This window comes from Paralichthys olivaceus, chromosome 7, assembly GCF_024713975.1.
Source record: "Paralichthys olivaceus isolate ysfri-2021 chromosome 7, ASM2471397v2, whole genome shotgun sequence".
Classification (NCBI taxonomy): Eukaryota; Metazoa; Chordata; class Actinopteri; order Pleuronectiformes; family Paralichthyidae; genus Paralichthys; species Paralichthys olivaceus.
Genome location: NC_091099.1, coordinates 15,008,469 through 15,019,094, shown reverse-complemented (window position 1 = coordinate 15,019,094; position 10,626 = coordinate 15,008,469). Strand labels below are relative to the sequence as shown.

Genomic DNA, 10,626 nt, shown 5'->3' with positions numbered 1-10,626 from the left:
AATGCAAAGTAAACAGAATCCATAAAGTGTAAATGCAATATATAAAATGATGATACAGCTGGATTGGAGACAGGAAGTTGAAGAAGGTTTTTTGAACACAGAGATGGATTATGGGCTGGCTTCATCCTCTCTGTGCATCGACCTGGTATTGCAGTACCTCCAGGAGCAATGCACCAGCACAGTGGAACAGCGGTAATGCAAGCTTCGGTTGCCACTCGCCAATAAACAGAATAAAGAAGAAGCATATAAGATGATCACTGATTGATTAAAATAACCAAAAGGTGTCATTTCTTGGTTTCTGTGTGTCTGGGGACTAATACAACTTTCATGTACAGTGGCTGCAGGTCAACAGGGGCCCAGTCTGCCTCTGAAGAGGTGGAAGAGTGCGAGCGAGCTACACCGATCATTACGGTACATGTCAGCAGCACGGGGTCGCTACTGCCACCCGGCGGCTGTGGCCGGTACTCGCTGTAGTGGCTGAGAGGACCGCGGTGTTGGGACACCTGCAGCAGCTCACGGTGAGTTCAAGCCTCCACAAACTCCTCTCAACTCACACAGACATCTTAATGCGACTCAGTCCGATCCGCGGAGACACAACTGCAGTCTGTGTTCACTCTGAGCTCAGTGTCAGGCCGTGTAACAAGCGGCTGTGTGAGGGCTTCTCCTCCGTTAATATTGAATTCTCTCGTTATGTTCCGAGCAGCTTCATGTCGTCGTATTAACACATTGGAGACATCGTGGAACACCGTGGTGCGTTTGAGGATCTCATCTCACAGCCACTGCCCGTGTTTCTGTTGTACAGTGAAGACTGTGTTTGAATGTAGCATGTGTGGAGACTGGCGTTATTTATCACTGACAGCTTGACTGACAGCTTTGTTGCCCACGACATGTCGTAAAGTCACTTTCCTCGTGTCCTTGCCGCTGAATATTGCGTGACTGAGGTGTGTTTGCGTTTATTTGACCTTTGCGTGTCTGCTTGTTTATTTGGTGTCTCGTCTTGACACACAAAATCCTTAACGTGTAATGTTTTCACAAGACTAACACCGGGAAATCCCGCATATCTTTACGCCATGAGGAAGTTTTGGAGGCTCCACGAATCACCAGCAAGATGCTTCACTATCAGCACACACTTTTCATTTTAGGTTTTTATGCCTTGACAGATGGCAGGACTGGATATATAGAGAGGGGCTGGCTGTTCATTTAATACTGAGGCACAGTTCACTTTCTACTTTATCCCACTATGCTGCAAAGATAATGATCAAAAATACTCCTTTCTTTATTTTATAACGTTTTAACAATGCTCCAGAATATGTTACATGGATAGATAGATAAATATGTACTCTATTGATCCAAAATTGATAAATGATTGTGTATTGCACACAGAGACAGGTAGCAATAAAATAGATACGAAGACTTCAAATAGCTCAAAATAGAATGTGATAAAAGTTATGTATAAACGAATACGCAAGAGATTACAAAATGTCGATCAGAGACAAGTTTGCAAAATTGCAGTAGTTATTAGCATTTAAATAAGGTACATAGGGACATGACTAAAATAAAATATGAGATGATTGCAGGGGTAAGCAGAGAGTTTTGGTGTGGACAGTAACTATACAGCTCTGTTTAAAACATAACAATCTAAATCACTAGCAATATAAAATACAGCACATGATCACACATGAACAGCAGTTGTGAAGAGGTGGGTTTTTAATTTACTTTTGACATGTGAAAGGTCTTATTTGTTTAGGGAGAGCATTTCAGAGGGAGAGGGCTGTAAATGAAGGCTCAGTGGCCCCAGGTCTGATGCATTGATTTGGAAACTCTGTTTAAATTAAAGGTACAGTGTGTAGAATGTAGTGATATATAGTGGTGAATTTGCATGTTGCAGCTGAACACCCCTCACCTCACCCTCTCCTTCCAAACAAGAAAAAGAACCAGTGGCAGCCAGTTCTCATAAAATCTCAAAAGGTGTTTAGTTTGTCCAGTCTGGACTAATGTAAAAAACATGGCAGCCTCTGAGAGAGGACCCCCTCGATGCTGAGGAGTTTCTTTGCAGCTACAGAAATGCCATTTAACCTGAAGACTGATTGTGTATGACGCGTGCATTTGTCACAAATCAGTGTTTTTTTAGCATCATGGCTACTGAGAGCAACATTTGTGTGTAATTGTTGGTAATTCTGACAATGCAAACAAATGCAAACGTTCATTTGCATCTCCTCGCTCCCGCAGCCATCCACCCTCCCCTTCAAGTACACAGTAACTCTTCTCACATGACACCATCCTGTTCTTTTGTGCTCTACACATCCTGGTGCACAGTCACGGACCCTTCTGGCTGCAAAGCTTTTATTAATATCTTCCTCATCTGAATAAAAAGTGAGGACAACCAACTCCAGTGTCTGAAGACAAGTGTCGTTGTCACAAATGGTGTCCCTTGCATATGTCGACATTTTTTATATAAAAACATGTTCATTTCCATCGTTTTTTTTTTCTTTAAACAAGAATAAAGTCTCATAGAGTGAAGAACTGGTCACAGCAGCTGTAGATAATGTGCACAGTCACAGCTGAGTTTGTTCTTCACCTGGTGTTTGACAAGGGAGGACCTGTAGGGCCAGTTTCTCCCAATATTTAAGAACACTAACAGAGAAGAGCCAAAGTGTCTTTAAATTCAAATTATGCAAAGATTATGCTTCAAATAGACAAATTCAAGTGATAAATACTTGTAATGCTGCTGAAAGATTGAGACAATGCTCACCTGGGCAAAGTTGTTTTCATTCTCTGCACCAAGGAGGTTATGTTTTCATTTGTGTTAGTTTGTTAGTTTGCAGCATTGCACAAAAACTACAGGACAGTTTACCATAACAACTTGGTGTAAGGATACAGAGTAGGTAGGTGTAAGGATATTATTGGTGTGAATCCAGATCAGGGGGCAGAATTTTTTTCTCTTTCTTTAACATTGCAAGGTAGAACGTTTTTTTACGTTTTACACTGTTTCCCCAAGGAATCATTAATTGTATCTTGATGACAAGAATCCTGCATGTATATGGAACTGATATCTATGAGTGCCATTCACATACCACCCTAGTACCTGAAAATAGTCGATTGAATGATGGACATACACCAACTCCTCATCCATAACCATGTTCCTCTGTACAGTCATGTCTCAGTGGCTGAATGATGGTGAAGTGCTGGTGGGTCAGGGCTGTGGCGAGGCTGTGCCAGTGAGCCCCAGACCACGGGGCTTTTCCGGTGGGAGCCCCAGGCATGGTTTTGGAAACAGCCCACTGGCTTCACCCAGACCGGCAGCAGCGGGAAGTCCGCAGACAGAGACCATGGGCAAGGCCAAGGAGCTGTTTCTGCTGTGTGACAAAGAGGGGAAAGGCTTCATCACAAAGCGGGACATGCAGGTGAGCGTCTAGTGTCGCAGAATAAGAACGTTGAGGCTGATTATAGAGACTTGAACTTTCCATCTTCTGGTCAGAGGCTAGAGAGAGAGCTGCCGCTGTCGCCTGAACAGCTGGAGACCGTGTTTGAGAGTCTGGACCGAGAGAGCATTGGATTCCTCACTCCTGTGGAGTTTAACACAGGACTTGGTGAGTGTAGTGTTTTTGAGTGATTTGGTGCCACAGTTCACTGTAACATGGACAAAAACACTTCTCATACAGTATTAACTAATTCTTCTGTGCTATTCCTCACTCTGCGGTTCAGGTGAGTTGGTGGGACTCGAGGACACGACTGAGTTGAGCCGAGACAAAGCAGAGGAGGATACGGACCAGGTAGACTGGTCCCAGGACGCTGCCGCAATCAGATTTGTAAACATGCTGATGGAGTTGGGTGCTGACAAACTTTTTAAAGAGTAAGATGAAACCACTGTTTTATCACAGGGTGATCATATCTTTCTACAAACCACAGAAACGGCTTTATATACTACTGATTATCACATTTGTTCACATGTAGAATCCGTCTGTCACATATGTGTTTGTCAACTGTTGAATGGATGTGTCAATATATAAAAGATATTAGATAGATGAATAAACACTACACCATGTACTTAAGGGGACCACAACACTTAGACAATCTATTAGTTGATCAACAGAAACTAAATTGGCAACTGTTTTGATCGTTTATCAATTACTTCCCCTATTTCTCTTTTCTAGGTTTTACGAATGTGAATGCTTTTCCTTATTCTAGATAGTTAAGTTCTGGATCGATGATCAGATAAAACATGACATTTGAAGGAGTTATGTTTGACTTCGAGAAACTGTAATGTACATTTTTTGCCACTTTTTAAAAAATACATTATAGATTAAAGGATTAATTGATAATGAAGCAATTACTCAAAATATGAAACTATAATGAAAACAATTGTTGATTGCATCCATGGTTTGTTTTCATCATTGTACACCACTGTCAAAAACACAGAAATGTTTTCTCATAGATACTCGTGTATATCCAGTCTCCTTTTTTAAAGAACTCATAGTTCAAATTGTAAAACTAGTGTTTAGTTTCGAGTACTTCGAAGTGCTGAAGAGTTGGTCATAAAACTTTACAACATTTGTTTAAGGTAAGTGATGTTTGAAGTCAGTGTAAGACTTTTAAGGTTGAATATCCTCAGTCTTTTAAATGCTGTGTGTTGTTGTTTTGTTGCGTGGCAGTCAGCAGGAGCTGTGTTCTCTGTGGTGTGAGCTCCAGACAGACAGACCAGAGCTGCTCAGTGTCCTGGAGAGTGTCTTGGTCCACACAGTGTCCCATTTACAGGACTCCATCAGAGAGAGAGACAGTCTGGAACAAGCCCTGTGCAGGTCCACACTTCATAACCTCTGTCTTCGACATACATCAACTCTGCCAAATGTAACTGTGGGTGGTTTTAAAATTAATTCAAGACACCTTGATTTTCTTTTTCTGGTTTAGACGCGAGAGCGAACACGATCAGGTTGTTCGGTCCATTTATGAAGACCTGGAAAGTCAACTCAGAGAGGAGCGACAGAAACACCAGGCTCAGGTACAGATGTGAGCGATACCTTCGTTGTTTGATCTGGACCTTCTGACTTTTCAGTTTACTATGAACCGAAATAACTGGTGTGAAAGGTGCCTTGGACAACAATCTAGACCAACAGATCATGGTTCAGTAAATTTGCAGTGTAAAAACATTTTTTGGGATAGTTTGGACTTGTCGACCAAATAGCAGGGAGTTGAACCAGAATTCAACAATAGAAGAAGAAAAAGAAAAGAAGCTTGCTTCTAGTCTCTGCTTTATAATGTTTCAATGACAAGGACGGTCATCGGTGCAAACGATGTAACAAAGACATTTTTAACTGACATTCGTCTGAACTTTCAGTCATTAAAACATCCTTAGTCCAACATTTGTGCCATTTAATAAGAGTGATTGTCATCACAGCATTTAATGAATTTATTTTGAAATCAAGGACAGTATTAGGCTGATGCAAAAAGGGAAGCAACTTGAAGAGGAGCTGAAGAGGCGAGAACAGGAACTGGACAACGCACTGACCAAACAGAAAGAGGTAGGCATCCAAATGACCCTAATGTTATGTCTGATAATGCCAAAGTGTAATGAGAGAATCACAGGACCTATCTTTGACTTCAGCTGGAGACCAGAATCCGGCAGCTGAGCTGTGAGCAGGTGAACGTTAAGGAGCAGAACCAGCAGCTGCGGACCCTCAACATCCAGCTACAGGACCAGATGGAGAACAACAGAGAGCAGCTGCAGGCCGCTCTGGGTCAGCTCAGCCTTCTGCAGCTCAGCGCTGCCCATGAACAAGTGGCCAGACAGAGGTGAGAGCAAGATTACACCAAAACGGCTGGATGGATTTCCACAAAACTTGGTGGAAGGGTGTGGTATTGGTCAGGGAAAATTTCATTACATTTGAGTGTGAATACGGATCAGAGGGCAGATCCAGGAAGTTGCAAGATTACACAACAATTACCCCATTTTTCCAGGGAATAATTCGTGGATCTTGATGAAAAAAACTATTCGTTATCAAATCTCTATTTCAATAAAGGTTTTTGAGAAAAAGAAAGTGTGTCACTGCTTTGCTGTAAAACTTTTTTTAATAAAAGCAGCAATAAACACATGAGAGTCATATGAGCTCCTTTTGGGTTCAAACTTGCTGCGGGCAGTGAATGTTTTTTTGAGATTCGGGACCAGATAGATGATGTGAGATTTAATAAAATCGATAACCTTTCAGTTAAAACCTCCCGAAAGTGGGGAAAATAAGATAAATAAGATCACTCGAAAGACATTTTTTGTGACTGAGATGATCTGATGATAAAGAAGTAATAATTAAAGAAGGATGGCACATGTCTTTTATTTTAATTAATGACAAATATAGCTCAAAACTAGAGTGGTTTCCATCTCTTAATACTTTCTGAATTTCCCACTCTGTTGGTGGCACTCATCCTAAAATACAACAGCTCAGAAACATGTAGTTAAAAATCTTTTTAAAAACCTAGAATAGCTGGGTGCTGTAATTTTATCATTCAAACAGATTTATTTATAATATCCCAAATACAGAAATTTTCTTTTGGTTGTTTTTCTGTAGAAATGTGATGAAGGTGTCAAAGAACATTCAGAAAGAGAAGGACAGCCTGTTAAGACAACTGGAACTGTTGAAGTGAGTCCAACCTGCTGCTGTCTCAATGAAGTTCTCCAAGAAATGTGTAAATGAAACTTGAAACTGTCCCTGAAAATCAGCTCATGTTCTTCCAGTGTTTTCCACATATGAATCAGTCGGTGTGAGAATGTCTCTAACTGATTTTCTCTGTCTTTGTCAGGGACATGAACAAAAGGCTACGAGATGAAAAAGATGCTCAACAGTCTCATAAGAGGGTTAGTCACAGACGCTCTGTTCCTCCTGCTCTGCCTTTAACTTACTACCTCAGTGAGGACCTTTGTACGCTGTGGACACATCAGGAGGTTTATCCGCCCTAAGCTAAGTCGTGGAAAGACTTCATGCTTTATGGACAATGATTATTTATCTCAGTGGTTATTAACTGAACTCGTGGTAAAGTCACTCACATTGTTTGGGAGTTGTGCATGTCAGCAATTTTTTTTTCTGTGGATGTTGTTTAGTAAAATGAAGGATTTTTGCTGAAAAGACATTTGTTCTGTCTGTGGACAGAGTGTAATAAGTGTAAATGATCATTAATGATTCTGTACATTGCAATATTTATGCAGGTGAACAAAAGTTGGTCAGTGTTTACCAAACCAATAAAGCCCTTTTATTTATCACACTTATTAGCATCCTCCCTCTTATCCCATTCACATTCTTTCGGAACATTAAAGTGGAAGTTTTGTCAAAGCTGTTAATTACATAAATCTTTGGATTCAAGCTTCCATGTTGGTTTCTGACCAAAGGGGCCGACAAAGGAATCAAAACATTCATTCAAGAAACTCTTCTAATTTGGACCCTGTTCAGACCCGGTGGTAACATCTGTCCTGAGTGGTCCAATCAGTGATCAGTGTTCAGGTCTGAATGCCCCAAATACGTTTTCAACACATCTTGAGATCTGATCACTTAGACAAAAATCGCGGTTGTTCTGTGACGCGCGTGTAATCGCATTCTTTTCACTCTGTTAAGGCAAACACATCATGTGCTACGTTTGAAGGACCACCTACTGACGTGTCCTACCCGTAGCAGTTAAACATATTTTTAGATTTTGTTTCTTACCACGCCCAGTGAGATCCAATCACACGTGTTCACAGGAGACACATTTTTATACTGGGTGCAAACAGACAAACCTAAAGCTGTCCACTTGAGATTAGATCTCTCAGTACAGATGTTAATACCAGGTCTGAACAGGGCCTATACTATAATTAACTACTGATGGTTTTCTACTTTTCAGTTGCCAACAGATGATTATAATAAACTGCTTTGTAGCAGAAAAAATACTATAGGATTGAACCATTACTTTTTAAACGTATAAAAATGTATCTGAACCCTAACCATAACCCGAACACGGTGTTAATGAATGTTTTTTGTTTGCTGACCATAGACTTTAAATATCTGTAACAGTAGAAATCTTTATTTAAATCTTAATACTTTTATGTTATGTTTTATGTTTCTTCTGCCTCACTTTCCACAAAAAGAATCCAAACGTCACAAAGACTTTGGAGAAGAAAGGGTCAGTCATAGGTAACTACTTACTGCAAGACAAGCCACTGAAAAGGTTTGTTTGACCACCTGCATCTGATATTACATTTACTAAAAGTCATATTGCCTCAGTAAGACACTAACTCTGTGTGTTTGTGGATCCTGAAGACAGCTGAGCTCATCTGATGAGTTGGAGCAGAACAAAGACACAGAGATGACAAATATATCCAAGAGACACCAGCCGTCATGTAGTGTCAGGGGGGGAAATGTTGAACACACTCAAACTCAGGTAGGGAAAATATTACATATGAAAATAAACATTTTATTCTTAAATTATCAATTGTACGACATAGTAGCTGTAGCAACAGAGGGTAGTAATGATGAAGATAATAATGATAATAAGCGTTTGTGGTTTGCACAGCACGATGACGACACACAGATTTTCATTTTTCTTACACTTTCTTTCTTAATGGCATAAAAAAGTACATATGTTTACATTAAATTGGTCTTTTACCCATATTTTAGAGCAAAACTGTCAGTCCTCGGCAAGTTTTCAAGGTGGTATTCTTGGGTAACTCAGTTGTGGGTAAGAGCTCCTTCATCCAGCATTACTGCACAGGACGCTTCCTCAGTAACACGAGTTCTACAGTCGGTAAGAGTTTCAGCTCAATGATTAACTCACTGCTCAGTGTGTCAGTAAAGATATGAAACCAGGACCCTCTGTTGTTTTGTAGGTTTGGATTTCCAGATGAAAACCTTAACTCTGGACTCCACCACCATCACCCTGCAGCTGTGGGACACTGCAGGACAGGAGAGGTCAGATATGACACAGCTTATTCTCATGTTTATCAGCCATGTGTCTTTTTTATGCCTCAGCGTCAGTGACAGACAGTGACTGTGCATACTTTGACACTTCCATTTTCCCATCAGTTCTTTTAAACATAATATCTCAAACTTGCTTCAAATGTTGCGTTAAACTCAAGGAAGAACTAATTCGATTTTTCAGTGGTTGAAGATCTTCACTTATTTTCTTTTTGTGTATTAATGTTTCTTAATCCACTTGACTGAAATCCCATGTTCAGGTTTCGCAGTATCACTGAGCAGTACTACAGGAAGGCTGACGGTGTCCTCGCCATGTATGACGTAACTCACTCCCCCTCCTTCACAGCGGTCAGAGGATGGATGGACTCTGTGAAGGTGAACAGGTGGAGGTGTCATGGAGGGCTGGATGCAAAAACACAAAAGATTTGAAAACGTGCAGATTATTCACAACACAGTACAACAGGAAGCTAAGTAAACACAAATGTCATTGAAGATATCCAAGTGTAGTATAAATAAAGGAAGTTTAAGTTGAGTTTAAGTTTAATACATTTTAGTACTTCTTTTATTTATTCGTTAGGTTATTTTTGTAGGTTAACCTCAGTTTTTAATTCTGATGATAAAATAATAATAAAGAAAGAGTTGTATAACCTGTTCTCTGTCACAGGACAAGATGTGTGAAGGTGCGGTCTTAATGCTACTTGGGAACAAGCTAGATCTGGCAGACACACAAAGCAGAGAGGTGACCACAAGGGAGGGGCAGAGGCTGGCAGAGGTGAGGTTTATTTGAATATTCAAAAATGTTCTTCAGTGATTTTCATCATTATACTTTGTGGGTTTTTTAACATTTTTGGTTTTTACAGCAGCACCAAGCTTTGTTTTACGAGTGCAGTGCCAAAACCGGACATAACATGGAGGAGCTCATGACTCAACTGGCAAGGTATGATATTTCTCTCCTGTACATTGTATTATTACACTGAATGTGTCGCTGTAGCCACACTCGTTTACAAACTAAAACAATGTAGAACAATACAATAAATCCTACCTTCATGATTGTTAAAATGAATTCACTTTTTGTTTGAACTGTTATAGAGACGTGTTGAATCTGATTTGAATTTTTTAGAAACCTTTGAACAAATGCTCATCATAATATTCAGAGCCTCCGGTGATGTCTTCAAATATTGTGTGTGCAAATGAATTTCTCGTCTCCGACGCTGTAGTTTGTGCTGCACAATGATTTTTATATTTGAAATATTTTAGGACATTGGTCGCCCGGCATGATCGACAGTATGTAGATGCACTTTTACTCAGCGAGGACACATCTACAAAAGGCTGCTGTACATAAACACAGAAGAAAAGACTAAAAATGTGAACAAGTGGTTCGCTGTGGTAAACTTCCTGTCCTGAGGTCACATATTTTTCTATGAACAAGTTTACTGAACAGTGTGTGTAAGGTTTGTTTATGCTGTGTATATAATCCATCCAATTAAACATTATTTTTTGATGACTCCTCTTTTGTCTTTTTAAACAGAATTACTTTTAAGTTGGCTAATGTATACTGATAACTTAAAAGTATAACAAGTGAGCGTAACTTTTAACTTATAAGCAAAACATTTGTTTTTAGAGGTAAAAAGCTTGATGCATGAGAAACCAGCTGGGGGCAGACATGTACTCTGTATAGCTGCTGAGGGGTGAGCTG

The 10,626-nt window shown here is 40.1% G+C and overlaps 1 protein-coding gene across 4 annotated transcripts; it reads left to right on the top strand.

Annotated features, from left to right (window-relative positions):
• The first annotated feature begins 392 nt into the window (after positions 1 to 392).
• On the top strand, positions 393 to 10,434 carry cracr2b (calcium release activated channel regulator 2B). Of its 4 annotated transcripts, none has more exons than XM_020078771.2 (18): positions 393 to 518; positions 3,154 to 3,404; positions 3,479 to 3,590; positions 3,706 to 3,853; positions 4,653 to 4,799; positions 4,909 to 4,999; positions 5,424 to 5,519; positions 5,603 to 5,790; positions 6,558 to 6,629; positions 6,790 to 6,844; positions 8,105 to 8,184; positions 8,277 to 8,397; positions 8,634 to 8,760; positions 8,843 to 8,924; positions 9,191 to 9,305; positions 9,595 to 9,702; positions 9,794 to 9,867; positions 10,188 to 10,434. In XM_020078771.2, exons 2-18 carry the CDS (start codon positions 3,156 to 3,158, stop codon positions 10,270 to 10,272), a joined length of 1,950 nt encoding a protein of 649 aa, XP_019934330.2. In that variant the 5' UTR covers positions 393 to 518; positions 3,154 to 3,155; the 3' UTR covers positions 10,273 to 10,434. The 4 variants fall into 4 exon arrangements, 2 of the variants coding, with proteins under 2 accessions (XP_019934330.2, XP_019934329.2); XM_020078770.2 differs by having other exon boundaries at positions 9,791 to 9,867; XR_002202359.2 differs by lacking the exon at positions 10,188 to 10,434 and having other exon boundaries at positions 9,191 to 9,313; positions 9,791 to 9,867.
• Positions 10,435 to 10,626: the final 192 nt, after the last annotated feature.

Excerpts from the sequence above, each read along its gene's own strand:
- cracr2b (XM_020078770.2), top strand. The coding sequence starts at position 3,156 with ATGTCTCAGTGGCTGAATGATGGTGAAGTGCTGGTGGGTCAGGGCTGT. Across the intron at positions 3,405-3,478 it reads TCACAAAGCGGGACATGCAG|AGGCTAGAGAGAGAGCTGCC; the intron begins GTGAGCGTCTAG and ends TCTTCTGGTCAG. Across the intron at positions 6,630-6,789 it reads AGACAACTGGAACTGTTGAA|GGACATGAACAAAAGGCTAC; the intron begins GTGAGTCCAACC and ends TGTCTTTGTCAG.